Source organism: Botrytis deweyae (genome assembly GCF_014898535.1).
Source record: "Botrytis deweyae strain B1 chromosome Unknown BDEW_009, whole genome shotgun sequence".
In the NCBI taxonomy this organism is placed as follows: domain Eukaryota; kingdom Fungi; phylum Ascomycota; class Leotiomycetes; order Helotiales; family Sclerotiniaceae; genus Botrytis; species Botrytis deweyae.
In genome coordinates this window covers 917,901-945,699 of record NW_024066216.1, presented here as the reverse complement: position 1 = coordinate 945,699, position 27,799 = coordinate 917,901, and the positions used below count along the sequence as shown (strand labels likewise).

Genomic DNA, 27,799 nt, shown 5'->3' with positions numbered 1-27,799 from the left:
TCCCGTTTGTGTACCAAGGCCTAGGTAGGCGAGCTCACTCTGCCATCCAACTGTCTAATACAGAACCAAGCAGACCTCAATTCTAATTGAAAGATTTACAATGCCTTTACACAGTTTACATATTCTTTAGACTTCACGCGCGTTGAACAATTTCAATACCATTCGGAATTTAAACTGTCACCAGGTAAAGATGTAATTGAGCACCGAAAGTCGAACTGACAATCCTGTTTAGCTATCGATCTTCGACTCCTGAAAGCCAAATAGTTGATTTATGAAATGAACATTGAAACCATTAAAGAATGCTGTTAGGAGGGTCTTTGAAACCTCAGGATTATTTGGCTGAAATCTATATTTGGACATTCAAGAGTCTTACGAGGATGCATTTTTAGTCAGACAAACCTCTATATCGACTCAGTTCTTAACAAGATCACCGTCTCTGCAGTCTAATACTAGCATGTGGCCCGGTGCATGACCCATGACGGTTCCCTCCAAGCCAGCGCTGACAACAGCGTACTGCGGGGTAACACCACATCCCCAAAACACCGGAACTATTTCGTCGTCTAGAATCAGTGGGCTCCCATTATCATTGACAGAAGCATCGCCCCAATCTGGTTTAGCAATGTCCCGAATTCCCAATTTCTCCACGGCATCCCATCCCCAAGCAATTGGTTCCCCGTGAGTTGCTAGAAACGGTCTTGTGATTTCTCTAACTTTCTCGATATCATCCTTTCTGTATGGCCGCATAGATACCACGTATGAGCCCCGATCAAAGACTCCAGCAGGACACAACGATATGTTGGTCCTGTACATCGGCACATTTCGATGGTGTCTGATGTGCGATGGCGTTAATCCACCATCAACAAGAGCGCCTTCAAAACTGTACGAGCATCCGATTAAGAAAGCTACATGGTCGTCTGTCCAGTGCGCCTTTATGTCATCAACATGATCACCCAAGAGCGCGCCATTCTCGTAGACCATATATTTTGGAATGTCGGTTCGGATATCGATATTTGCAGCCAGATCTTCATCTGCCACTCCCTCTATCCACGATTCGAGAGCATTATAGGATCCTACTGTGGCAGATTTGGCGATTAGAGGACATGGTACTGGATTTCTCTTACAGAATCGCTCGAAGTCGCCAGCGTAGCGCGAAGGGAGGACGATAAGATTAGCTTGTAGATGGGATGGCGCAAGAGCTGAGGTCTGTCCTATCTCGCATTTGCGTGCCGATTCTCGAACACTTGCACCGGACATTGTTAATGTATGATGCTATGTACAATGGAAATTGTATTAACGTGTGGAGGTTGATGAAAGGTGGACGTTCGTATTTTCACCAATAGCTAACAGACATATGAAGAGTACATAAGAAAGAGAAAATGGGAATATACCTACCTAAATACCCACCCAAATATTTGGTTCTGGTGACTTTTATCGAGCTGAGAAAGGCACATTTATGAAGACGGAGTTCAATCTGCGCTTCAAGCAAGAAGAACATTCTGCCACATGCGAGCAAAGGCGGTAAGACCGGCCTGTCAGTTTTCTTATCATCGACTGCAAGCTATGCAGCCTTTTCCCATATAACTATCAAACATGAAGCTATCATAATCCAGGAGGGAAAACATCGGTTTCGTATTGAATTTTTCATTATACAATAAGTCATCTATCTACGGCAATCAAAGGCACCGTTTTGAAATCCGTCAAGGACTCCCGAGGTCCTGACGGTTGATTCCTTGTGATCATTTCGGATTTTGGATGGAGAGAATGCTACTAGACTTTGTATTCAGTCTAGTTTCGGAAATCTACAAGCAGGATTGTTTATCAAAATCATGATACACAATGTGTTCATATGCACTGCAGCTATAGGTTTAGCTGATGGTGCAGCAGTTTTTCTGTGAAGGGTAAAGATATCAAGTTTGGGCGACCAGAGGAGCATACCAAGTAATCAACATGAGGTGCCTGTTGAATATGTACAGTCTGCATATAAACAAGAAACGATTGTTTGAGGATATAAATATTGCCTATCTACACACAAATACGTCTGCCGTTGACAAACGAAGACTGGTGGGAGAAACGAACGGAGACATGGAAGCTGGCTTTCTCCAAGGCAGAACAGTCCTTAAGAAAAAGCTATTCGTCCAAACTCTAGCTTTTGAGACCTTTGTCCTTATTGTTGGTCATAAATCTGATCTGGTTGAAATGAATTTTTGTTATGGACGAGTTCACTCAGCTTGGAGAGTGAAAGGCGATAAGATGATGACATTGCCTCCTCTTCTGGGATTTCCGGTGGGCAAATTCACAGATTGATAGCATTTCAAACAATATCATGAATGGCCTTTATTGTGTTTGCTACGTATGCCTTCTTGTCTATTCTACTTAGGGTCGAAAAGTTTCTATACATCCGAATCCAAACACCATAACATTGTACAACACAACTGGTGTACAGTCTGTATTCGAAGATTCAAATACAAAGTCCGAAATTCGCGCGATTTTCCCTGGTAATCACCATTCGCACAAATCCTATTGAACGCCAAAACTCCTCCCCAGGTATCACTAAGGGAAATAACCAACTGGTTCCTGAACAGTCTACAAACAAATGCACCAATTCACATTCCCCTCACTGCATATTCCACTCGCGAGGCTTCCACTCATCATCCATTGTAACTCCACTTTTGATCAACCCACACTCCAGCGTTCCCCATTTCTCGAGATAAACTCCTCTTCCTAATGTGATGGTCATTTGAACGGCCTTTTCAAACCCATCTGCATTGCGATAATAAGGCTCGCCTTGACCTCCGGATTGTTGATGCTGCCATGTATTCCGACCATCGCCGCCTTGGGAGTACTTGGCTCCTACCATGTCGTTGACGACTTGGAGGAGTTGAAAATATGCTGAGGAACCGGGCTCGTCGGTTATCCATTTCGTGTTTAAAGATGTGGATGGAGAAGATGTGGTTGATGCGGTTGGACTTGTTGAGGCTGACTTTGAGGTGGCGTCATGATGGAGATCCGCTAATGATTTTATTTGAGGATTTGCTGATGAATCTTCCAGATCTCGCTTTCTATACTCGCCCACATTTGAATGGGTAGTTGAAGAACTGGATTCTTTCTCCCCCTCTTCCTTTTCTTGTCGCAATTTTTGCTGTCTATCTAAGGATCCCTTTACCTCAGCATTGCCAATTTCATATTCTTCACTGTCATCGGCATTAGTTTTTGGGTGATCCATAATATGACCTTCATTCTGGGCCTTTTCCTCCTGTTTTTTTATCTCTTCGGCTTTATTGTCAAGCGTAGCTTGCTCTCTCATTGCCTGAGCTTTCACCTGTTCTTGCATTGCCTTTGTATGCGCTTGCGCATTCTCATCATCAATCACAGCCTGTTTTTTGTTTTCTTCCGCCTTTCTCCGGGCCTCTTCTTTCTCTTGAGCTTCCTTTTCCATCTTCAGCTGTTCCTCGTTATGCTTGCGTGCTGCTTCAATATCTTCCGGTCTGGTCTGGTCCGTAAAACTGGCTTCTACAGTATTCTTCTTTCGGTATAGAACAATCAAATCGTCAATGCTGTTCGCAACATCATAAATATATCCACGTCCCGCTCTATCCAATCCGTCAAAATCATTCCCAACTGTTGTCATTAAATGGCGTGGCTCGTTCATCTCATATCCAGCCATGATCAATCGATCGTACATATCACAATCAGTATGATAGAAAGGAATAGTAGTATCGAATCCACCGATCGATTCAAAAGCTGCTCTGTTTACCAAGGTTAAGTAATCAAATGCAAAGAATCTCATCGCCCATGGCTTACTTCGATCCGAGGAATTTGGATCCGGGCCAGGTGATTGTGCTGATTTAAGAACTTCGACAGCATGTTGATAGATAGTTTTGTGCCCAGAGTAATTATCAGATGCAGAGGTGTCCTCTTCGAAAGTGATAGGAACGATATCCATGTGACTCCAAAAATAAGTCTCGAGATCCTTTTCGATAGCGGTCCAGAGAAAGAAATTTTGCAATTGGGCAAATGTATAAAGAGTAGGTGTAACTATAACATTCACACCTAACATATGAAGTCGAGTGTGATTTAGGAAAAAAGGATTTTGGAGGGAAAGACGACCAAATTCGTTAGATCTCATCGTACCGGTATTTTCAACGACATATATATCTTCGGCTGGCCAACCCGAAGTTATCCATGAGACGACCGTTTGCTGGAGTAATGGCCAATTCCTAGTGAAAGCAATGAAAAGGGGTGTTTTCTCTTTAACGTGGGGGGTCGGAGGTTTGTTCCATGGGGGAATAGGAGGTAAGTCGGCGGCGGAGCGAGCGTTCATTGCTAATGGGAAATTATCTTTGATCATCGGATTGAATTCTTGCTGTTGCTGGACCTCTTGAGATGGAGTACTATTATGTTCATTACTGTCTGCTTTTGGAGCCTGTGTCTGCTCCGAGGGAAAATGTTGTCTTGATTCCGAGGCCTCATTTTGAGCCGCCTGGAATTTGGATGACTCGGCGAGTTCATGTGGCGTATTTGTTGGTGTTGGTGAAGGGGTCGATACCGTTTGTGAATCCGTCGCTACCGCAACTTCAGGTGTTGTCGATGTCATCACTTCTTCCACTGAACTCGTAGTCGAACTCGTTGTCGCCACCCGTTCCCTCTCAACCCCAATCTCGTTATCGTGCAAAATTTCATTGTTTTTCTTAACCTGTTCCCAAACATCCTGCGGTATGATCATCTCCTCACCATAAACCACCCTTTTTGGAATCCTTGGCAGGAAGAATTTCCATGTGTAACAAAACAACAAAATAACCCCAAACAGCACCAAAGTCCTCAATCTTTGTACCACCATTTTCTCAAATCTTCTTGCCTCCAAATCTTTCTACTATAATACGCCACGAATAATTAGAAAAGAATGAAAATGTTATGCAATCCAATGTCAAAATGAAAACATCGAAATTGGAATTGGAAAGTCATCATTCTATAAAAACCAAGGTTGGTTTCTTTTAATACACAGCATAAGGTTGGGAAAGTCTACCCCGTACATTTTGCGTGGAACAAAGCACCGGATCCACCTAAGCCGGAGAGTGGAGTATTTGTAGTCGTACTACTTGTACGATATACAGACGGATAGATTGCTCGCCGAAGTAATAAGCGCTTTAAGCCCGTCTTTTCGTCGTTGTCTAACCTACTCCTACAAAATCCAATTAGGACAAGTATCTAGGTAGCGATATAAAATCTGCGGTATGTGCAACGAGTAAACGTTGCGCATCCAAGATTTACATCATCAATGACTAGAAAATTACGATAGGCATCACCCAATAAAGTCTATCAGAACCTGCACATGCAAGATATTGTTCCCATAGAACCATTTACATCCAACTGTACCTAGATAGTTCTAGGTCCTTCCAGGCTGGCACCTTACAAATTCTAGGTTCTGTACCTGGCGCTAAGCGAGCCACGCAATCGCATCTCGCAAGCCCCTGGCGCCCCTCTAATTTTCAGGGTCACGAAACTGCCGCGAATATGTGGATACCGTACCTTAAAACTCCCTAAAATGTCAAGCCTATGATATGCGATGGCAAGCTTATGACAGGCTTGGCATAATATATGTGAGAAGCAACTCACGCTACTTTGTACCAATGCAACAGATGCAACTTGCAATCATGCAAGTGAAAAAGCAAGGTGAATCACTGAAGATATGCTCCACCTCCAGGAAAACTGGAAGCTCAAATTAGATTTCACCGATGTGCGACTCTGTGATACGTGCTAGTGTGTGATCGTCGCTGGTCTGATTTTCATTGGAGTGCTGATCGATTGTTGGGATGAAACAGAGTATTTATTTGCGACGGGTGGATTGACATTAGGAGGGGAAAGATAGACTGATTACGACATAAGCCTGTTTGTTTTAAACTGTAAAAGTAATTATCGCGGGGATCGTTCATTGAAATCTAGAAAATATGATTCTTTTTCTTTTCTCTTCCAGGATGTGGGAAATGGTGTCTTCGCTGCGCTATGCTATGATGTTTTGCTAATCTATCCCTTTTAAACCTCCTTCGAAAATTATAACTGTATACCCAATCAACAATTTACAGCCAAAGATTAATGGCTCTCAAACTCCACTGATATCACTATCCACTTCAAACAAGATTTCTCGTTATTGTCATCTAAAAATTACTGGCTCTCCTTCCACCTTCGATATGTCTCATCCTCACCCTTTTTCGCGGGCTTCAACTTCCTCAACTTAACACCCCATCTCTTTCTCCACTTGTGCCCTGCCCTCTTTATCCTCTTCCGCGGATAGTTAACAGGACTTTCACCACCCGCAAATATTGCAGCATCATATAAGAACGCCCCAAAAATAGCACCCAGAATCGGCGCACACCAATTTCCCCAGATCCAATATACATCAGTGAAGAGATCCTCTCCATAGCCAAGTGCTAGGAGCGCAAGTCTTGGACCAAGATCTCGAGAAGGGTTCAAAGCAGCGCCAGTATTGTAACCAAAAGCCATACTGAGAACGACGATCACGAGTCCCATTACAAATGCTGACATACCAGCTCCTGGAGGTGCGTTCATGTCGTCTCCTAGTGCTAGGACTGCGACTGCTAGGATTGCAGTTCCGACGAATTCGGTGAAGAATGATGTACTAGCGTTAATCCAGGCATACCTGGGGTATGTAATAAAAGCTCCCATAGTATCGCCGGTTTTCAGGTTGGTCCCTCCATATTCGACGATGTTGGTTTGATAGAGACCGAATGCTATCAACGCTGCGATGAACGCTCCTAGTATCTGTGCGAGAACATACATTGGTACTTTGCGAAGAGGAAAACCTCGATATATCCAGAGCATTATGGAAATGGCCGGATTGAGATGAGCTCCGGAAATACCACCAGCAATGTAGATACCAAGCATTGATGCCAAACCCCAAGCCCAATCGGTAGTAGCTTCGTTCCCTGCAGGTGATGAATTTTTGCCTGATGTTACCACCACTAGATCCGCACAAAATCCGAGTGTAAGTTGGCAAGTGACCTAGAAACTTGTCAGCAGGGGAAAGAGTTTATTTTCAATGAAGAAGGACTCACGGCCAATAACTCCGCAAGTGGTTCTCGAAATCGCAATCGTATAACGGACCAGTGTGTATGAAGATTGTGAATCTCATCATCGTAATTGGGATCGTACGCTACCAACGGTATCTCTTGGCCAACCCATTCTCCATCTAGGTCATCCGGACCCGCAACTTCCGTTGTCACAGACCCTTGGTCATCATGGTCCGAAAGATTGGGGAAAGGCTCATTCTGCGAGTGTTGTGAATTCTGTGAGGGTCGACCATCAAAAGAGAGGGGAGGGCGTGTTGGAGGACGTTCTGGAGATGTCGTATCTGTGTTTGTTGGTTTATCGGCTAGGTCCTCTTCTTCAATGACCTGCGACGGAGCAGTCAATGGCTGCTGCTGCGATGTCGTACTTTGTAAATTTGTCGGCGAAACCAACCCATGTGCTTCCATGAGGTTGTTTTCACGTTGTTGTCTAGCATTTTGAAGTGCGGTTGAGATTCTGGACAATTTGAGGGTTGGTTCAATCCTACCTTGTTCTAAATCCAAATCCGCCTGGGTTTGAGGCTGCTGTTGCTGTTGCTGGGCCATATTGATTTCTGTGCGTGACGGAATCATACCTGGACGTACTACACGGGGTAAAGGCTTGGCCAAACCCCATACTGGCCTTACATTCTCGGGTTGAACATAAGCAGGATTTAGATGGGCGTACCCTGGGTCAACATAGGGCTGATTCTGCATCATGGTTTCAACCGGTGCAGGCCCAGCCAATGTAAAGTTATCTCCGCCTCCAACATCGGCTCCTGAGGTCACGGCTTCTAATGCAACAGTTGGTCTTCTTCGGATGGAGGCTCCTCGTTGACGACTTGTTGTGCTCATGCGTGGGCGAAGACCTGACGCTTGAGTGCGATCGGAAACGCCACTAGGACGAGGTTCTCTCTCGGTAGTAGGAGGAACGGCTCCTCGCTCAGGAATAGAACGCATTCTATCACCGCTTTCTCCCAAAAGAATTGAGGTCCCCCTCCTTAAAACTTGTCTCCTTGAAGATAGATCATTATTTTGAGGCACCTGGCCAGTCAGAGTTCGTCCGCGTCTTCGAGTATCTGGTGAGAGTTGGTTCCGTCGTGTGGGTAGTGTATCAAATCTTTTCAGAGGCTTGACCCCCTGTTCTCCTGTAGATTGTGCTCGGCTGGATCCAGCTACTGGACTTAACTCACGTGGGGTCTCCTCTCTCGTACTAGGTAGATTTGGTAGACTAGTCATTCCATGCTCATGTTCATTATGTTGTCCTCCTCCAGCCTCTATGCTGCTCGTGGGCTTGATCTCTTCGTCCGCCATGGTCTATTACCAATCAAGCTCACCACAGATGAAATCTCAACGTAACGAGTGATTATGCTGTGGCAATCGACTAATGTCGTAAATCGCAAACAAATAGAGTTTTATAACAATAACATTACTAATGAATGCAAAAAGCAGAAGAAAAAAAGGAAATCAAATGAATCCAGATCTGGAGATTGTACGAACCATATGATATTCCAATTTTGCACCGCGGACAGATTTTGGGCCGGCATTTAAACTTTTCACCAAGCTTTCCTGACGCCTCAGCGGGGATCCGCCGTAAATCCACAACTTTGTAGACCGAAAGGGCCTCGAGTGTTATGAGAAAGGGGTCAAGCATCATCGCGAGCGATATTATTCCATGTGAAATTCCACTTTTCTGAGTATTTATGGAACGTTTATGAGCGAAATCTCGGGAGATTCAAGGAATACTGATGTTGTGAGGTGGTAGGTGGAGCTCTTATTTCGTCAGTCATCAAAACCAAAATGTTCTAGGTCACATATGGAATGGTGTTGTCAGGGGACTAGACAAAGATTGTCGAATCACGTGTTGAGATGTTATCTATTTTCGAGATTTGATCGGGAATTCGGAACTTTTGTAGAGGTATAAGGATTGAAAAAGCATCCAAAAGAAAATTTCAGATCTCAACGTCATTTTATTAGTGCTGAGGGTAATATCTATCTCGTTTCTACGATATACCTATGGACGGGAATATTCTTCTAGGTCTCATTGTCCTAAATGAAAGAAAAAAAAACATATTTGACGCGTCTTCTACAGACAAGTCCTTCGTTTCCGAACTGTCCGAACTGGCGAGCAACCGACTGGCTAACAACTCGTTGGTGACCTGAATGTAGATTGTGCATATTGTGAAACATTGGACCTGCGTTAAACAATCCATTCTCGATCCAATCCAAGGCAAAATACCTCGTTACTCGTAACCTGTAGGATCATCACTCTATTTCCTCGTATTCCCGCCCGATAGAGCTCTTCAAGTCAAACCAACCGAGTCGCCAAATTTTCTCGACATTAATTGCGCCCCATAACTCCACGATCAAATGTTCATGGCCTACATCATAGATGCCCTCCAAGTTTTCACGAAACACCCACACTCTTACAGGCCTCTACCAAATCGGGTATCTCGTCAGCACTCTTACTCGCAGCACCCCATTTAATGGTCCCCATCTCATCTGTGGCCCAGCTTCCACCCACCACCCATCGATTCCCACTCGGATCAACCTCTCTTCCCCAATTCCCCTCCTGTTTCCCCAGTTTCTGTCGTGCAATCTCGGTCCATGGATTCAGCAAATGCCACGTCGTGCTTACTCCCAACCCCCAATTGGCATAGATTTCCCGATCTTCATCGACGACTACTTGAACTGACCATGCTCCCCCAACCTGCTGCACCCATTTATCCGTTGCTTCCTTGGAGTTGTGAGATATGGCGATGAAATGTAAGTTTTGGTGTTTATTGGCTAAGCGACGGAGTTCGATGAAGGTCTTTTCTGCAACTGAATGGGAAAGGGTTAGCCTTGAGGCCAGTCTGATGCTCCAAATTTTGATAGACGAGAACGGGTAACACGGCCCATTAAATCACAATACGACGACTAATAAGCAAACTCACAAGCACATCCACAGCACCTCAAAAATACGAGCACGCAAGCCTTTCCATCCTCCATGGGTAATATCAATTTCCCTGTGTTTGGCGCCTTCGTTCCCACTATCGGTGCAGGGGCAACTTCTACTATTGCCGGTGGTGGATTTCCCCATGATTTCCAACTCTTTGGGACATTGACCTCTGAAGTCATGTTTGAGAAAGTGTCTCCCCATGTGGCATTGCTGTTTCCAGACTTAGGATTGATGGATTTCTGGTCGCCATTATCGAGATTTGTGATTGAAAAGTTGGAGAGAGTGTTTGACGGGAGACCTGCTTTTCGAAGGGCAATCTTGGTGGTGAGTTTACTGAACATAGTTTAGATTGATGAAGATGAGGCTGTGGTTGGGTGTCGTAGAGTGGCTAACGACACTATCGTGGTGGTACAAAAATGATACAAACTGGATTGGAAATTACAAGTCAAGAATTGCATGAGGTAGATATACATCCATCCATAAGCCTCGGCCAAATACAGACAAGTGCAAAGAACTCCTTCGTACAAACTCTCAGGCTGGCATGAAACTCAAAGTTGTCGCAGGTCCGCTCAGACCTGGGCGTGTTTGCGTTGATATAATGTCACGTGACATAACCATGTTGTTTCGTTCCTTCAAATTTGTTTATATTGACTTAGTTCATCCGAGGTTTGAAACTATTGGGAAGTACTTTTCAAGCCTACCTAGTCTTGAAAAGTGATTTAACTCACTCAATTAGATGATTGTTCATTGTTCATTGTTACTAGTTTCGATTTATCATGCTTGGCTAGTCACCAACCAGCGTTGTAGCAGCGGTTTTGACGAAAGTGGTTTCATCAGACTCACTTAAGTCTTAAGTCTATTGGATTGAAATAGTTTCTCTTCTCTTTACTAGAAATGTCACTTTCGACAATAAATCTAGAGCGTGTGCTTCGCCCATAAAGCCTGGAACAGAGAGCGGATGCTCCAGCGAAGGTGCTATGGTGAGACCATCAAGGTCATTAGAACGTTAATAGTACTATATGATTATATCGATTAGCTGGCGAACAGGGCGCGAGCGCCTTCTCCCCCAATTGTTGAAGCTCTACTTCAACTTCTTGTTCTCCCCTCCTCTTGCTTTCCATAATCTATACCTCCCAGCCACCTTGTAAAGATATCTGATAGCTACCTACACACACACTCGTGATTTTTATACAGTATTATATTGCGGCAGAATGGTATATGAATCCCTCATCATTGATAAGATTTCCATCAACAACGACATGAGCCAGAGCTTCCAAGCAAAACATTCAAGGTATATCTCAAATTAGCGACCTCAATCTGGCAGCAAATAGGGTGATCTAATCACTTACAGTACTCCAATGACAAACATGATTGAAGCAATTGCAAACTTCCTTTTCCTCTCCATCTTCAAACCCCACAAGCTCCAAATTGCAGCCCCCCAAAGCATGACTTCGTTCAAAAATGGGAAGATTGTCGAGCTAGCAAGCCAAATGTGCCAATACGAAGCACTAATTAACCCGAGACATCTATCAGAAGTTGGCATAAATGTGCGATTCGTTTCCCCATCTTTGTTCACCAGACATGGCTTGCATATCATATCGAGCGTTGCATTGATTGCCAATAGGAGGAATTGATTACACATAAAGATCAAGAAGGAGACGAAGGTAGAAAGTTTGAGTGGAAGATTTATACTGTCGAAATTGCGCACATAGTGGATGTAGATGAGAAATTTCAAGCCGAATATTGGACTAGTGATTGTTGTTACATAGTTGGCGGACTGAATCTTGTGTTAGCATGCAAGAACGATCATTTCTGAGTATACAGTACAGGTATAGACACTGAAACTCTGTCTTGAAATAGATTGCACAATGAATGTGAGTAACAAAAAATGCTTTGGGCCTTTGGCTTACCTGACTCCGCTTAATCATATACTGTTCCTCATTGATGAGTTCTCTGAGTCAAATGAATGATATATATTCGGACAAACCCATTACTATGGGCAGGAGGAGCATCAATCATACCAGTAGATAGAATAATTTATCTTGCCAATATGTATATACGTTAGAAATTTTTCGCTTTTCTCTTTAAATGCCCCCAACGAGTTCAAATAAGGGAAACATACAGTCGCCTGATCCCATGTACATATAATTACATTCAGTAGGGAAGCAGGCGTAAAGGATCAAGCTAGACAATACAATGATTGAAGGCGCTGCATATCCAATCATCTTTATAATTTGTTGATTCATCATCATTTGGAAGGCTATGTTGTGAAACAATGTGGGAATCGCGAAAAGGTGTGAGCCTGACGTATATCTAGGAAATTACACATGTTTTGGTGGGTGAGAAATGGGGGAAAAGATAGTAGGAAAGTTCTTTTTCTTCTGGGAACCTCAAGGATTAAGTAAATGATGCGAATATGATAGTATATGCAAATGATGTAGTGATAGTGATCTAATTGGTCACTCTCTCCGGTGCGTGCATGTAATATCGAAACAGGATTTACTCACAAAAGATCGTGATATTCAGAACCCTTGTGCGGCTCCGCTTGGTCGTGGCATACCAAACTGACTTTGAATCCTTTCTAACATGAAGTAAAGACAAAGAACATATTATTCGAGATTGAATGCTTTAGAGTCCACCATCCCAGTTTCAACAATTATAAACCATTAGTTAATTGTAGACACAGATTTATTTTGGTGTATTATGAAAAGCTACGACTAAACAGAGCCGCGTGCCTTTATATTTTTCAATGGAAAAATTATTCATAATTTCAAACAAAGTATCCATATGTTTTCAACCTTTATACTCTAATACATTCTCTCCTAAAATTAAAATTAAACTCAATAAACATTCAGTGCCTCTCTCAGATTCGCCATCCACATATATGGCTGAGATAGTCCATCACTACTACCCGCATCAAAGTACTCCCATCCATTAACACCTCCAAAATTGGGATATTTGTTTCTCAAACTTTTGATCGTGTTCTTAAGCGTACTGATCGGAACCCATCCACTCGCATCATTTCTTGCAGCCGAAGCCAGCATTACTACTCTTGAGGGATCCCAGCCAGCGCTGACAATAGCGTCATAATCATTTGTGTTTCCTGTGGATCCCCAGCCATTGGTGAACTGAGCATTGTAAAACGATATCATCGGTGTGCCGGTATCTGGATCTCGAGCTTGGGCGTCGAGATCAGAATAAGAAAATCCCGAGAGACTTCCGCCGTGAGATAGAGCTGAAGCTACTGGTGACATAGTTATGTCAAATTCGGGACCCATGTCGGTGTAAAGCTGTTTGATTAGACGAAGAGCAACAGCGATATCCACGAATTGCTCAACGTCAATGTCTATGCCATTGAGATTGTATTTCCTGATGAAATTATTGAGGAGAGGGTCGTAGTATTGGTGAAACTTGAGAAGCATTAGCAATGAATATAGAACAGAGATTATGGGGTGTCAAGCTACATCATCGTCATCTCCAGTAAAATAGTTCCAAGTTCCAGGAGCAGCGCCACCCATCATACATGATACTCTTATCCCTGCTGTCTGAAGAGCCTTTACCTGATCCCATAACTCATCGTACATTGGAGCATCAGGAGGATCGTCATTCAAATGAATAACCCCTGGTGTGCTCATGACATGCAAGGCAGCGAGGATGACGTGGGTTGGTAGGATATCTTCACCCAATAGAGGTAAGAGAGATAGATTCCTGTCTTTGTTGTATTCCTCGTGGTAAGTTTGAACGTACACAGCGAGCCGTGGAATTATGGCTACATCATCACTGGTAGAGTTCTGAGCAACTTGTGGGTCGATTGGAATCGCTTGAATTAGGGGCAAAAGTGAAACGGAAAGCAGGTTAAGAAATTTCATCTTGAAGACTGGGTGATATCATATCAAGCCATTCAATCAATCGAGGAAATCTTCAACCTTTAAGAATACCTTCATATTTACCAAGTGATACTTTTTGCAAACATGTTGGTTTAATTCCGCAGTAATATTGAGCAAGGCTCGTGAGTGACCCCTGTGACTGGAACCATTCATTGGTATCTGTATATTGCCGGCTCTGTCGTTGTATAAGCGCGCAAGAAAACAGAAAGAAATCTATCCCCTCCATCGATAGAATGAAATATTAAATATGAAAATCATCAAATGACTTCCATAGGATACTTCCTATAGATTAAATCGCACAAATGGAGATTTTAATTGAGCCATGAGGAGAAAATCAGGTGTTACCAAGTCTTCCCTTGGTCATCAAAAGTTGCACCCGATGTCCAAATATCGAGGCATAACGAGTGAATAAAGCAAACGAAGTGAACAGCATGACTGACTAAGCCGAGCTGTTTCCACAAGATCCCCCGAGACTAAAAAGCATGTGTGAGATAAGGTTGCATTTTCGGGGTTCTGGGCGTTATTTGAGGCCGGCGCTTGCTAGGTGGATACTACCATGCCCTCCTTACTCTTTTGGGACTGTACAAAAAGTTCGCGCTTGAGAGAAATGCACGAGAGTGCACAAACTAGTCTCATGCTTCTGTCGCATGTTGGAGATCACTCGTTGGAAAAGACTGTTTTTGATAGGGTTTTGATAGTTGCACCGCCTGATATACACTTTTAGGAAGAATGATCGCTTTTTCGGGATGTACTATCATAGGAAATGCTTGGCAAGGCGCTCATGTGTTGCCTTTGTCTCCTGTTACAACGACACTAGGGCACAGATCCAATTTAGTAGCACAAAAACAAAATAATGGAAAGATCTAACACGTTGGTATTGAGGTCCCAGAGCAAACAGTTGCTAGATGGGAGAACTTGAGCTTGTCGTCAGAGGGGCTTTCATTGGGGATAGGCGGTTGCTCATCATCAGAACATTCAAAAACTGCAACCATATGCTAATGTGATGAATGAATGAAGTTGGTCTTGATCGCTCGAATGAACCGTAAGTTGACAATGAAAGGTGCCAACACATTTCATCTTGTCTCGCAAATACCGTCCGATAATTGCTACAACCAACGGTGACAACACAACAAAAATGGTCCTTCTCATGGTACGAGTCTGCCATGCACAGCTTGATAGATTATCAGAAAGAATAATTTGCATGAACATGAGATTTTATCCTTTGATAGGTGAAAATGGTGAAGAGGAAGAAAGAGAGAAAGAATGATCTCCGTAAACTACCCAACGCTAAAGCTTCGACCAAGCTTCCCGCATCACAACTACAATCGACTACGTCAAGAACTACATTAGGACTTTTATATCAAAAAGTATTTGATCCAAGACAACCTCCGATTTTTATTTTTGGACTTTTCAATTCTGCATATTTACCTTTGATTCCTGAATCTAATGTCAAAATGTCAATTGATAACGCAAAAGTCTTAAAAACAGAGCCATTGGTAGAGTATTCCCTTCATATACTCCGAATGCCTAAAACCATTGAAATTCTGACTCCATAGCAGGACCCTGCCAAAGCAAAATGGACAAAACTCGTGTTGTACGTGTTGATCTGCTTAATCTAAGCTAAACCATTGTAGCTGATACATTTACAAATATTCAGGTCAACGTATCGCGATCCTCGAGGAAAAGTTCGTGATTGGGAACATGCGGAACGATCTACTCGACCGAAGTCATCTGAGATAGACGGTGTTGGAATTGTCGCCATAATACAGAAAGAGACCGGTATGTAAGGTCATCTGGATCAAACTACACTTGGGTAAAAAATAAAAATGTTGATACCAGTGGAACTCAGGCCCGGAATTAGTTTTACAGAAGCAATACCGACCACCGTTGGATAAATTAGTGATCGAAGTACCCGCCGGACTTATCGATGAGGGGGAAACTGCAGAAGAAGCAGCTTTAAGAGAATTGAAAGAAGAGACCGGTTATGTTGGAGTCTTGAGTGAGAGTACACCCATAATGTTTAATGGTAACCCCCTCATATTTTGCTGTCACTCACATAGAAATCCCCACTAATGGATGTTCTCACAGATCCTGGATTCTGCAATACAAACCTCAAGATGGTGCATGTTACGGTTGATATGTCTAATCCAGCCAACCAGAATCTAGTGCCCGAACTCGAAGAGAACGAATTTATTGAAGTATTCACTTTACCTCTGAAGGATTTATGGGAGACGTGTAAAAAATGGGAGAAAGAAGGATATGCGATAGACGCCCGGGTAGGAACTTTGGCTGAGGGAATTGAAGTTGCCAGGACGCTGAATTTATTTTCAAAATAAAGTACGAGCACGATGTTATGATAGATAGATGAATATAATAATAACGTCCGGTACATGTAGTGTAACATGTGTAGGAATGCTGCTCAGGTCCATGGGTATTCAAGGTAATGTCATTTAATTCGGAAGCTATTGTTCGTGCATGTGATTCTGAAGTTTCATAGCTTTCCTGTTCGCTTTAACCCATCGTAGAGAGCCCAAGCGGTCAAAGCCTTACTGTCCCTTGCACCCTCCTTCCACAAATCCTCCAGTTTCACCAGTTTAAGTGTAATCTTCTCACCCTCGTCTCTCAACCCCGTAAGCTTCCCTGTGGTCTCCTTCAACTCCTCTCTTGAGATCTTCTTCTCATGCAAGAAGACTTGGATATACTCATCACAGCCCCCGGCACTAGGAAACATTGCCCTCGGTAACACTTCTCCCTCTTTGTTCGCTCCATCACCAATAGCCAGTTCGCTCAAGTTGGTCAATTGATCTGCCGGTATTGTCCAGCCCAGCTCCTCTTCAATTTCCTTCGCAGCTGCACCTTTGAACGTTCCATCATCAACCATGCCGGCTGGTAATTCAATAAATGCTAAACTCCCTGAAGCAGGTCGAGGTTGAACAGTCATCACAACCCATCTTTCCTCGTCAGGTTTTTTTGCGTCATCAGGTTGAACAATGACCATCATTCCAACACTTGGGCCTCTGAGGAAGATGTCCCCGGGCAGAGACTCGCCTGCTTCATTCGTGATTTTGCTGCTGATCTTGATAAAACCGATGCGCTTGCCCCAGCGGTCGAGTGATTGGATTTTAACAGAGCGGAGCTGATAGGGATCGGAATGGAAGGGATGATCAGAGGATTTGCCTTGTAGAGCGAGAGATTCAGTTAGGCGATTATGCCATGACTATGAAGGAAGATAATGTTAGTAAATATCGCAGGGAGGAGTAATGGAAAGAGGAGGACAGTGATGTATACTTTAAAGGCTGGAAAATTCAATAGTTCATCCTTGGTGATACCTTCACAAAGTGTAACCTCTACGTTACTGTCTTGGATTTGAAAGGTAGACATTCTGATAGCAGTAGTTCGGTATCCTCTATGATAGAATCTAGAGAACGGTGGAAATAGCCTTGTGAGGATGAGTGATGTAATTGAGGATTTCAAGGTGGTTTTATGCATAGGTTACGGAGTACAACCTTTGTACTTTGTAGCTACTAGTAGTACGGAAGTAAACCGATTCATTACTACAAAATCTGCCGAACATATTGGGTGAAATGGAATAATCGATGATGCCCAAGCAAGGAAAGAGGTAGTAGAATTGATGTACCTCATAGGTGGTAGGGAGGTCCACGGGTAGCCTTGCAGCCTCCCCATGCGCCACCGAGGCTGTGGCTGTGCCGTGACCTAACATCCCCGCCCCGCCATGGATGACCTCGGATCCTCTTCAATTAATATTTTACCTTCATACTACCTAGGTACCTATAGCAGCTACACAGCATTTCCAAATCATATTAATACTACTTTGTGTCTTATAGCGCTATCATATTGATGCCAGGACTCAAAATATACAGCAAAACTAAATCCAATAATGATTGGATAACCATCGCCTCCCTCACACCTACACACACTGTGAAAATTCCGCAACTCCTCAATGTTCCCAACTATTGGACCCACCAGCCTCGCCGCTTCAATCGTGCGGTCAAGTATGGCCAAGTCCAACGATGAAGGGGTGGCCTTCGCTTGTATTACCTCAGTGCCATAGTTGGCCACTTGTTGGTTTAATATCGTTGCCGCGTGGGCCAACATTAATTCCTATTATTATAGTAGCTGCTTCGCTTTTTAAAAGCCAATTCCGAGAGCTCAAGCGCGGAAGCCAGATGATATGATGTAGTTCAGGTTTGATTTAAGACCGGAGGATTGATTTTTTTGTGATTCGAGGCTGAAGCTCCCAAGACAACAGTTGCTGATGTTGGTGCATCGCAATGTAGTTTGAAGGCGGCATGGGCGGCGCAAGTGTCTCATCTTATCATAAACACACCTTAATCTTCCATTTTCTTTCTTTATTTTCTTAGGTTTGGTTGTTTTATTCATTTTCATTCTAGCAAATTTGTTGTATTTCATAATGGCTGCATCACAGACTCCAAAGTCACGAGCAGTATCATTGGTTTTAGCATCACTCTTTATTCCTCTTGCATCAGCAGGTTCTAATGCAATATCTCTTCAATGGTCAGACAGAAGTTATGGCCCTGACGGACCATGGCAAGCAGTTTCTATTGATATCGGCACACCCACTCAAGCTATTGACCTCCTTCCAGGTGGGACATGGACAGCTAATATCCTAAGCACTTCAATTTGTTCTAATTCTTCAGGTTGCTCATCATCGAAAGCTGGACTTTTTGATAGGCATGCTTCCACTTCCTACACTCAAATCAATAATACTGGTGTCATTGCCAATACCACAATCGCAAACCGGGCCGGTGCATTACCCAATTTATCTGGCACCGCTTACATAGGACTTGATACCTTGACAATTTCCAATGGAACTGAAAGCAACACTATCGAGAACTTTGAACTGCTTGTCATTGAGAATGCTGTCCAAACTCTATCAAATGGAACAGCATACGCACCTCAAGTCGGGACCCTTGCCCTAGGTGCCCCAGCCATTAATCAGACACTCTCTTCAAATATTACCGGGCAGTTTCTCTCCTCTGGTTTATACTCCCAGGCTAGGATTCCGTCGAATTCGTTTGGATTGCACATTGGCTCTGCTTCGGTGGGTATTCCTGGAAGTTTGGTACTTGGTGGATACGATCAATCTCGAGTTTTGGCGCCTGTCACTACGCAAAAGGGCTACAATGGTACATTTTCTGTGTCACTAGTTGACATTTCAATCGGTACTATTGATGGATACTCTCCTTTGAACTTCAATACCACTAAATCTGGACTTCTCTTCAATAATGCAACTTTCGCCGCATCTAATGGCTCACTAGCAGTGAACGTCGATCCTTCAGTTCCACATCTCTACCTCCCGACATCAACTTGCGGCATACTTGCCTCTTTCCTCCCCATAACATACAACGAAAATCTAGACCTTTACCTCTGGAACACTACATCTCCACTCTACAAGCCCATCATCTCATCGCCTACCTACCTTGCCTTCACATTCTCTAACCCAGACTCAGACAATCAGAATACTCAAACCTCAATCAAAATTCCCTTCTCCCTCCTTTCACTTTCGTTAACATCCCCCCTATCTAACACTTCTGATTCCGTTCCCTATTTCCCCTGCCAACCATCCTCACTCCCCTCCGGCTCTTGGGCTCTCGGCCGTGCATTTCTCCAAGCTGCTTTCTTAGGAACCATCTGGACTGACTCATCCAATATCTCTTCTTCCCAAAACACTGCATTTTTTCTAGCTCAAGCGCCGGGTCCTGATGTTCACGATGAGGAATTAGTTAACCTTCAGCCTGATTCTACTTCCCTCGATACCTCAACAACCACATGGAAAGACACCTGGTCGTCTCATTGGACGCCCCTCACCACCCCTATAGATCTTTCCTCGCCCCAGTCCCCCACCTCATCGTCTTCATCTTCGTCTTCTAGCACAGGACTACCTACTGCGCAGATGATAGGAATCTCCGTTGGCAGCGCCACGGTTTTTATTTTTATTTTGTCAGTAATTTTCTGGATTTGTAAACGCAAGGCCAACATAGCGCGAGCAAACAAAGAAAAAGAAAAGGAAGAGGCGATTTCACGGGAAATGGAAAAGAAAGAGAGGGAGAGACAGGGTATCGACTTGGGCTGGATTAAGTTGGAAGATGATCCTTGACTTATACAATGGACTTGTACTAGGGAATATAATGGAAATATAATAGGAGTTTTAGGTTTAGCATTGAGATTACGATACTGTCATTATAATAAAGCTGGTTAGTGTTTGACTGCAGACCATATCTTCTCAGCTGTTCGGTTGCATGTCAATCAGTGTGTGGTGCTAGCCAAAGTAGAACTTATGAGATGCAGAGTGCTTTATTTACATGGTTGGTGATACGTTTCAACCTTATAAGATTGTAATTTTGCATTTTATACATTCATCTTCCCATCCACGCCTCCCCACTCGATATTAGATAGAGCATCCCAGCGACAAGTGCTTGATAAAATCTACCACGGCACAGCCTTTGGTCCCGTAACATCCCGCCACTGCCCATCCGTCTTCACTTGTTCCTTCCTCGTCTCCCTATCCTCTCTTTCAAGCCTATCCGCCTCCTCCTCAACTTTCCTCTCCCACCTCTTCCCCATCTTCGTCTTACTAAATCCCCATTTCCCTACCCACCACAAACTACTCATTCCCAAAACTCCTATGACTCCTGTAGGCGCAACAACCCATCCTATCCCCGTCGCAAAACTTCCAATGGTAGTAGCAGATAGCGCTGCGACGACAGAACCCACAGCTGCGTACTTGGCATACCGGATAACACGCCAGAATATAAAGACAGTTATGGAGTGAAGAGCCCGAAGAAGAGCGCGGGTACGAAATCGAACGGGTTTTGGGGAGGTAGGAGAGCCGGGAGAGATAAGATATTGGATGTTTTGGGTGATAGAGGTGAGAGCGCTGGAACTGCGAAGTTGAGCTGTTCGTTCTGTTGCAGTGAGGGACTGAGATTGAGGCGAGGTAGATGGGGATGTAGGTTCATCAATTGTATTACCCCTTAAAGGCGACATGCTTGCGGCTATTTCATAGGGGTGTTTTTTTGTTGATTGTATTTACATTGAAAATATAGCCTTTTGTCGTACAAACAAATTATTTGTGCTACGTCATTGGTGGTTAGGTTGGTGGTCTGTGCGTTTGCGACCTCCTTCCTTAACCTCACCTCCAATCCTTCTTACTCTACATGCTCCTTGCGATAATATCTCATAATTACCTGGATCTGTTTATTGCTCTGCATGATATCAATTCTCCGACAATGCAAGCAAGACTGAGCATCACAGACCAGTGCGAGTATAGGCTGGAAGATTCTTCAAATCCAAGAGTCTATAGCTAGGAAGATGAGACCACCGGCTGCGGTCAACGATGGAAATGGCGGGAATCTGTTTGGACTACGCGGCGAGTAGAGTATCCAGTGATGCAAAAATTTGTTGCTATTATGCTGTCTGTACTCCACGGTAAATGCAGGTTAGAGAAGACTGGGCGGTTGACAAATCGCCATCTACTTGTCTTATGAGCTTTGAAGAGCGCTGCATTAACTTTCAGTTGATTCTCGCAAAGCTTATTGAGCTGTCATATGCCAATGTCCGGACCTTCGAACTCTGTAAAGCTCTAGACCATTGTGAATCCTATACGATTGCATACATCAGACGAAAGGGAGCCAAGAAACAAGACATGCGGAGCACTGACAAGAAGAAGGCCGCTGGTAGAACTTGATGAAAGACGGACTATGTATCCATGTTTTCACAAACAATGAGAAACGGGGCATTCTTGCTCGGTATGAGACTTCGAGTTTGAGAAACTGCATCTCTCTTTATGCTCTTGTTTCCGTGTGGTCTCATGTGCGTACACAGAATTGCGAGGAAACTATTTACGGATTATAGTTGGACTGCGGCCATGACTGCATTCCCAACAATACGGTTGTTGGTTGACATTACGACCGTGATTTGCAGTACGGTTCATGACACCAAGGCTATACAATCACCTTCTAAACTTTCAGGATATCTCACTTAAATCATATGCAAAGTGCAATGAAAGACGTTATTCTTGCCAGCACAAAGATGTCTGAAGCCGATCATTCAACTCGCAGGCCACAGCAAAACTCAGAGCATACCAACAAAAACACAGGCTCGGACGTCTCACAAATGCCTCCAAAGAATGATAGTTTACATCGGCTAACCCAAAGCTCACGGTCAAGCGAACAATTCCTCTTGAGGTCTCGGGAGCGTGAAGTCGAACAAGCCCATGAGGAAAATTTGACAGGGTGTATGTGCCTCGTTCTCGCAAAAGTTCCGCATTTTCACTGGTCAAAGTATTAATTTTTGGTTCTCCATTCATGCATTTGCTAAATTTTGCAAGAAAAAAAGAGCAAAGGCTGGCGGGGGATCAATTTGCATACGATCTCTGGCATAGACCACGGGAGGAACTCGACGAATCACCCGTACAAAAGGGATGTCCCTGTTGTAAAAGTTTTTGCAAATGCCCTAGGGCATGGAGACAGTGGCTTGGATGGGGTGGCAATTGAGAATTTTTGCTGGTTATAGTACCTATTTATACTGTTTCCAATAGCATGGTAAATTACAAAGCAACTACTTGAGATTGATCTTGAGAGACGGAGCGGCGGAGCGGAAAAGTGTGCGTTACGCGGAACAGCTACGTACTTGAGGATTGGCCCAAGCAATACCCTCGGAAGAAGTTGTCAAATACACATACAATGCTCGTCTAACTTGGGCGTCATGCATGGTGTGAATACAGTTTGTTCCTAAATTTAGCACTCCTGTATGATAGATTGATAGTTGATAGAAATCAACTATGTGGAAAAAAGATGATCGGAGATCAACCGTCAGGTGAACACAGTCAAAACAACTTGAAACCTGTACCCTGTGCGTTGTTATTTGTACAGCACGCATACAATTCATATCTCATCAGGAGCCAATTAACGGCTCGGGACCCAAGCCTCTTTACACTCTAGTCCAATCACCGTTTACCCACTGGGTCCCTTTCTTTAGCGAGTGGACCACGTATATAAACAGCATCCCCTTGCAACAAAATCTTCTGGAAAACTGAAACTGCGCAACAACAATTTCGACACAATGCATTCTTCTCAGCTATCCATAGTCAATCACTCAAGTGTTAAATCATGACGCATACAACTCATAAATTCCACGATGTTCGCTCTCAGATTCAGAAGTGCGGGGAAAGAACACCTGACAGGCAAGGGATGCACGGAACTTATTCACATACTTTCCCCGCACATGATTTACCACCACCTTGACAATCCACTCATCCCATGGGCATGATTCCAGGAGTCGACCATTTTGCGACAGCAACGACGACGACGATATGGCAAAATCATGACACGAGTATGGGATTCAAGGAGCTCCGGAGAGCGTCGCCATGTTCATCGCTACGCCAGCTGTACATCGAATCTCAGCGCGGGAACTGCGGAGATAGGTATACACCAACTTTACGTCGTGTCAAGAGTTTTTACAATCCACCTAAGGACTTTGCGCTTGTTTTTGCAATGTCGCTTTTGAATCATAAAGATTCGATGGTCGAGGTAAAAATTGATACGTCAAATTTCGTGATTACAGTTGAGATACCATTGCGAATACACAATCCTTACCAGTCAGTGCCGATGGGGAAAATTCTAGAAAGGGAGGAATTAGAGTGTCCGGAATGCGGTAGAGAATTTATGGGGGAGTACGGAGTGGAGGATCTGGCGTGGCATTTCAATAATGTGCATTGGAAGAGGAGGGTTGAGAGAAAAAAATGCTTGAGTATGGGTTAGGAGACTGGTAAAACAAATCGACTATTGCAAAAGGTTATAGAACCATGGATTCCAGAATACCTTGGATCGAGATTGAAATTGATAATCAGAGTTTCTTTACGGTTTCTACTATCCGGAACCTTGACCTTTAGAGTCAGTCTACTTCTCCCCACAAGGATAGAAGGCACGAACGTTCGTCCTTCGCACCTGTCTGTCATCAATGAAAGTAATTCAGAAACGCTGACTGGCCGCCCTAAACTCGTTCACTTCACACCAGCTCAAACGTATGCATATTGACTACATTAATATAGTTTTAATAGTTTGAGCTCGATTGTATTACTTTGGATATCGAATATTGAGCAGTGTATCCTTTCTTACACAAAAGTACCGCTCCTTGAGAGACATGGATCTTGCCGAAGACAGCCCATATACGACCATGGACGGGAATGCCGCATCTGCTCCTGATGAAAAAGAAATGCAGCATCGGTCAAATTCTGGTGGAATGATGGATGGTATTATGGGTAAAGATAGGCTAGATGAGGATGTCTCTGAAGAACGATGCAGCCGTTCAGGCTGTCCCAGTCGATTCAAAAAAGACGGTTTCAATTGCAAGGAATGCCAGTCGCAGATATATTGCAGTATGTATTTCTGTGATTAGCCAAACACCGAAAACTGAACATCTTTAGGTAACGTATGCGCAGAGAGACATTGGCCGGAACACAAACTTACTTGCGAGTGTCTTAATTATGTTCTGAGCATCGACATGTGTTTCGAGAGATATCGCAACAATCGGCCTGGTTGTATCATGTCCTGTCCAGCAAGAGCCACCTTTGAGGACTTTTACCAAGCACTCAGCATCTCCTTGCCTTGTCTTGAACCTGTATACCGCTTTTACATCTTTGACAGGGGCCAGATAAATGCTGCGATTAGCCATTATCCACGACCTGAAAAGATTATTACGAGACCGGGATCAAGCTCTAGTGTATTAGATTATCGCCCTGATCTACGACAATTACTAGGACAGTCAACGGATATGCCTTATTGATGTTTTATGCAAACATCCATATGAACAGAGCCAAAAGATTATTCATTACATATGTCATAACCGCAGAATTCAGAAGACCTGGCAGTATATGACCTTATTCATGGACAGAGCACCAATTTCTCCATTTCTGCTTATGTGGAGTGGTGCCTTTCGATGTATAGAGGATTATGGCAAAGGCCAAAATTTTATGACCTTGAGACTTGCATATGAAGCTTCTGAACCGACACAAGAACAGAGAGAATTGCTCTCTTGGTACGAATCAATCAAAGCCTCGAAGGCTACCAGAGAAGGAATCAACCAAACTCTGAGCCGTATCCGAACTTCCACCCGTCCCTCTTATACCCATTCTTCCCATACCGAAGCAGAAGGCTTTTTCTAGTTGAAAATTATGATTCGATCCAGAACAAATGGAAGAGAAGTATTAAAGTTTCAATTTAACTTGGTGAGGAGGGGGCGAGAGAAAGACTATGCAAATTAAGCCTGTGACGGTGATAGGTACAAGGTCTATTATGTATATATAGTATATGCAAACTTCAGAGGAGTAAGAGCATTTGGCATAAGTCAATACACACAACTCAATAAAATGATTCTATCCCATTATTACGTCTCGCTTTAAATCTTGCCTCGAAAGTGGATTGCTGGTTGTTTGATTGTCCACTTGGTAATTCAACATCGCCAAATCTCATCAGAGCTGTAGAGCGGGGTTGGTGAGGACGGTGTATATCCTAAGGGCAACGATACGAATACTCACCAGATACAGGCATTCGCTCATGTAAGTCGCCGAGCGCTTTCACCGACTTGTATTACTTGCAGTACTGATTCATGTAAATAGTTATACGCACCGTCCTATTCGAAGTTACTAAGGAAATGGTTGAAGTCCAGAGAAAGAAGAGCTCCTCAAGAACTATCAAAGTGCACATCCTGTACAACGAGTGCGAAGCCCAGGTACGCAAACGATTCTTAGTATTCACTGTGACCTGCACCAATTTATTCACTGATATGAAATCCCATTTGAGAGACGATACTGACTTCCCAAATTAAAACAGTTCAATATGGGTCAGTGGGAGTCCACTCCTAACGAGATTGAATTACGAAAGGAAGAGCAGATGGCGAGATGTGTGAAGGATAACACCACCGAAGTTACATACTGATTATGTACTCAGGATAGAAACACCATTCGCAAATCAGATGTCAAAAATTTAACCAAAAATTATTTCCGTTTCTCGTCATGCGCTGTCATATTATGTCAAATGTCTTAAATTGAGGCTAATATTACACAGTCAATATGCCAGTATAGCTCTTACTGTCTGTTTATTATAAAGTCATATGGTATCAGTTGAAACTGTTGTTACATGAACTTTAGAGCTGTAGCGGAATCTTCATCTTTGAACAGAAGGAGTCAAGCATAAATTATTCAACGGATATTATGGTGATTCTTCTGTATTCCTGAACCCGGTATCCCACTTGAACAACTTGATGAGGTGTGTGTACACTTACTATTAGCAGTTCCCCATCAATGAATACGATATCTGAAGAAATACATGCTCTGAGAAAATGGTTAGACGTCTCGCAAATACCATTTGTTGATAGAATGACATGATTCATTTGATCTTTGAATGTGTTACTTTCCCACAGAGAGATATTCCTCACTAAGAAGGACGATTGGGCGGTTTCTCTGATATAGAATATTTGAGATACCACGGGTCTGTCGTCGTACGTGATGGTGTGCACACTATAGAGATTAAATTGCCATTCTTGACTGTGTGATCAGGCACATATCTAAGACGAGATTGGTTGACGATGGTGCAAAATGCGTGTGGTTAATGACGAGGCCAGCGAGCACAAGAGCTCCACTATAGATAGATGAAGCCTATATAAGAATTAGTCTTTCCCAACCCAATTCATATAATATAGTCTCTTCTACGAATCACTTCAATATGAGCAATCAAAAGGCCGAAGAGGCGGTCAAGCAACCATTAAGTGACAACGACATCAGTCGATTTCTTCGTAAACCAGATTATCAGAGATCAAAGTGGGCGCGCGATCACGATCAATAATATCAATGCAATTAATATCTCTACCAGAGTAGAAGCCGTCATACACGCCAAGGCAAAAAATGGCGGCTTGCCTAAGGACGAATCGTTGGAGTCCAACTTCGAGCACAGTTCGTATCGAGTGAAAGTCTTTGATGATTCACTTGAGAGCTCCCCATGGTAAAGTCTCCATCTTTGGATCGGGGACAAGTATCGACTAATAAATCTTCCCAGGTTCGTGGAAGATGACGCGTCGAGCCAATTGCCATAATATCTCCCAATCACTGACTTCTATGAAGATAAAGCGATTTCCATGAAGAGATGCATAAAGTCCTGACAAATTTCACATACACAGACAGCGTACCGGTAAGATTGAAGAGAACTGCCAAAACTATTGCTAAGATCCCCGCTATCACTAGGGAGTCAAATCCTGCCACTAAGAGGTTTTGGGTGTTGATAACCGATATGGGGACGGCTATATTATTTCGACCCGGTGCGTATGCAATCACCAGTTCTTGTCCTTTACCGCTTCAACGGCTTTTAGCTCTTGAGGCCCATTGATCTGTGTTTGACGTGTATCGTTCGAACTCGGAAATGTTAGATCGGCATTTGTACTACTTGTACTCCTACTGCCACATGTACTGACATCTATCATTGAGAGCTGAGGGTTGCGAATTGAAATTTCCAAAAAAAAAAAAAGGATATAATAATGATGATGATAATACCAATGCTTGCCATTGCCAGGTTTCGTCAAAAATGGTTTTGATTAAACTACGGCCAACGTGATGTTAGCAGTCCAGAGTAGCCAGGTACCAAGACCAATCGACTAGAGAAAGGTTTCGCATCCTTTAAGATTCAAAACAGACTCTGTCAACCCAAAATAATAGTGAACATCTATAGTGACGGCCCAAGATCCCAGATTCAATGAACTCCCGTTTAAACTGATTGCAGAACGAGATGCTACCCGCTGTAGTCAGACAGTCAGATAGCATACCATAGTTATTAGCTAGAAAGAGAGAACGTTATGGATGACATGATCTTGTAGATATT

General features: G+C 43.5%; 12 protein-coding genes across 12 annotated transcripts; 5 read left to right on the top strand and 7 right to left on the bottom strand.

Moving 5' to 3' along the window:
• Positions 1-411: 411 nt before the first annotated feature.
• Positions 412-1,254, bottom strand: EAE98_004904 (uncharacterized protein; the record flags this gene model as incomplete). Its single annotated transcript, XM_038952525.1, has 1 exon — positions 412-1,254. The coding sequence occupies one exon, from the start codon at positions 1,252-1,254 to the stop codon at positions 412-414; it is 843 nt and encodes a 280-aa protein (XP_038811175.1).
• Positions 1,255-2,614: 1,360 nt separating this feature from the next.
• EAE98_004903 (uncharacterized protein) lies at positions 2,615-4,837 on the bottom strand (the record flags this gene model as incomplete). Its single annotated transcript, XM_038952524.1, has 1 exon — positions 2,615-4,837. The coding sequence occupies one exon, from the start codon at positions 4,835-4,837 to the stop codon at positions 2,615-2,617; it is 2,223 nt and encodes a 740-aa protein (XP_038811174.1).
• A 1,322-nt stretch (positions 4,838-6,159) lies between these two features.
• Positions 6,160-8,375, bottom strand: EAE98_004902 (uncharacterized protein; the record flags this gene model as incomplete). The annotated part of the gene is made up of 2 exons (XM_038952523.1): positions 6,160-7,017; positions 7,071-8,375. 2 exons carry the CDS (start codon positions 8,373-8,375, stop codon positions 6,160-6,162), a joined length of 2,163 nt encoding a protein of 720 aa, XP_038811173.1.
• A 626-nt stretch (positions 8,376-9,001) lies between these two features.
• EAE98_004901 (uncharacterized protein) lies at positions 9,002-10,551 on the bottom strand. The gene is made up of 2 exons (XM_038952522.1): positions 9,998-10,551; positions 9,002-9,884 (listed from the first exon to the last, which is right to left on the bottom strand). Exons 1-2 carry the CDS (start codon positions 10,341-10,343, stop codon positions 9,469-9,471), a joined length of 762 nt encoding a protein of 253 aa, XP_038811172.1. The 5' UTR covers positions 10,344-10,551; the 3' UTR covers positions 9,002-9,468.
• A 2,103-nt stretch (positions 10,552-12,654) lies between these two features.
• On the bottom strand, positions 12,655-14,266 carry EAE98_004900 (uncharacterized protein). Its single transcript, XM_038952521.1, has 2 exons — positions 13,467-14,266; positions 12,655-13,412 (listed from the first exon to the last, which is right to left on the bottom strand). The coding sequence occupies exons 1-2, from the start codon at positions 13,869-13,871 to the stop codon at positions 12,843-12,845; spliced, it is 975 nt and encodes a 324-aa protein (XP_038811171.1). The 5' UTR covers positions 13,872-14,266; the 3' UTR covers positions 12,655-12,842.
• An 858-nt stretch (positions 14,267-15,124) lies between these two features.
• Positions 15,125-16,225, top strand: EAE98_004899 (uncharacterized protein; the record flags this gene model as incomplete). The annotated part of the gene is made up of 5 exons (XM_038952520.1): positions 15,125-15,385; positions 15,449-15,483; positions 15,547-15,668; positions 15,739-15,915; positions 15,978-16,225. 5 exons carry the CDS (start codon positions 15,125-15,127, stop codon positions 16,223-16,225), a joined length of 843 nt encoding a protein of 280 aa, XP_038811170.1.
• A 155-nt stretch (positions 16,226-16,380) lies between these two features.
• Positions 16,381-17,270, bottom strand: EAE98_004898 (uncharacterized protein; the record flags this gene model as incomplete). Its single annotated transcript, XM_038952519.1, has 2 exons — positions 16,381-17,106; positions 17,178-17,270. The coding sequence occupies 2 exons, from the start codon at positions 17,268-17,270 to the stop codon at positions 16,381-16,383; spliced, it is 819 nt and encodes a 272-aa protein (XP_038811169.1).
• A 1,051-nt stretch (positions 17,271-18,321) lies between these two features.
• Positions 18,322-20,028, top strand: EAE98_004897 (uncharacterized protein; the record flags this gene model as incomplete). Its single annotated transcript, XM_038952518.1, has 1 exon — positions 18,322-20,028. The coding sequence occupies one exon, from the start codon at positions 18,322-18,324 to the stop codon at positions 20,026-20,028; it is 1,707 nt and encodes a 568-aa protein (XP_038811168.1).
• A 329-nt stretch (positions 20,029-20,357) lies between these two features.
• Positions 20,358-20,918, bottom strand: EAE98_004896 (uncharacterized protein; the record flags this gene model as incomplete). The annotated part of the gene is made up of 1 exon (XM_038952517.1): positions 20,358-20,918. The coding sequence occupies one exon, from the start codon at positions 20,916-20,918 to the stop codon at positions 20,358-20,360; it is 561 nt and encodes a 186-aa protein (XP_038811167.1).
• A 355-nt stretch (positions 20,919-21,273) lies between these two features.
• Positions 21,274-21,618, top strand: EAE98_004895 (uncharacterized protein; the record flags this gene model as incomplete). The annotated part of the gene is given in 2 exon segments (XM_038952516.1): positions 21,274-21,359; positions 21,375-21,618. 2 exon segments carry the CDS (start codon positions 21,274-21,276, stop codon positions 21,616-21,618), a joined length of 330 nt encoding a protein of 109 aa, XP_038811166.1.
• Positions 21,619-21,920: 302 nt separating this feature from the next.
• On the top strand, positions 21,921-22,426 carry EAE98_004894 (uncharacterized protein; the record flags this gene model as incomplete). Its single annotated transcript, XM_038952515.1, has 2 exons — positions 21,921-22,213; positions 22,261-22,426. 2 exons carry the CDS (start codon positions 21,921-21,923, stop codon positions 22,424-22,426), a joined length of 459 nt encoding a protein of 152 aa, XP_038811165.1.
• Positions 22,427-24,074: 1,648 nt separating this feature from the next.
• EAE98_004893 (uncharacterized protein) lies at positions 24,075-25,867 on the top strand (the record flags this gene model as incomplete). The annotated part of the gene is made up of 5 exons (XM_038952514.1): positions 24,075-24,309; positions 24,358-24,694; positions 24,783-25,027; positions 25,549-25,661; positions 25,763-25,867. The coding sequence occupies 5 exons, from the start codon at positions 24,075-24,077 to the stop codon at positions 25,865-25,867; spliced, it is 1,035 nt and encodes a 344-aa protein (XP_038811164.1).
• Positions 25,868-27,799: the final 1,932 nt, after the last annotated feature.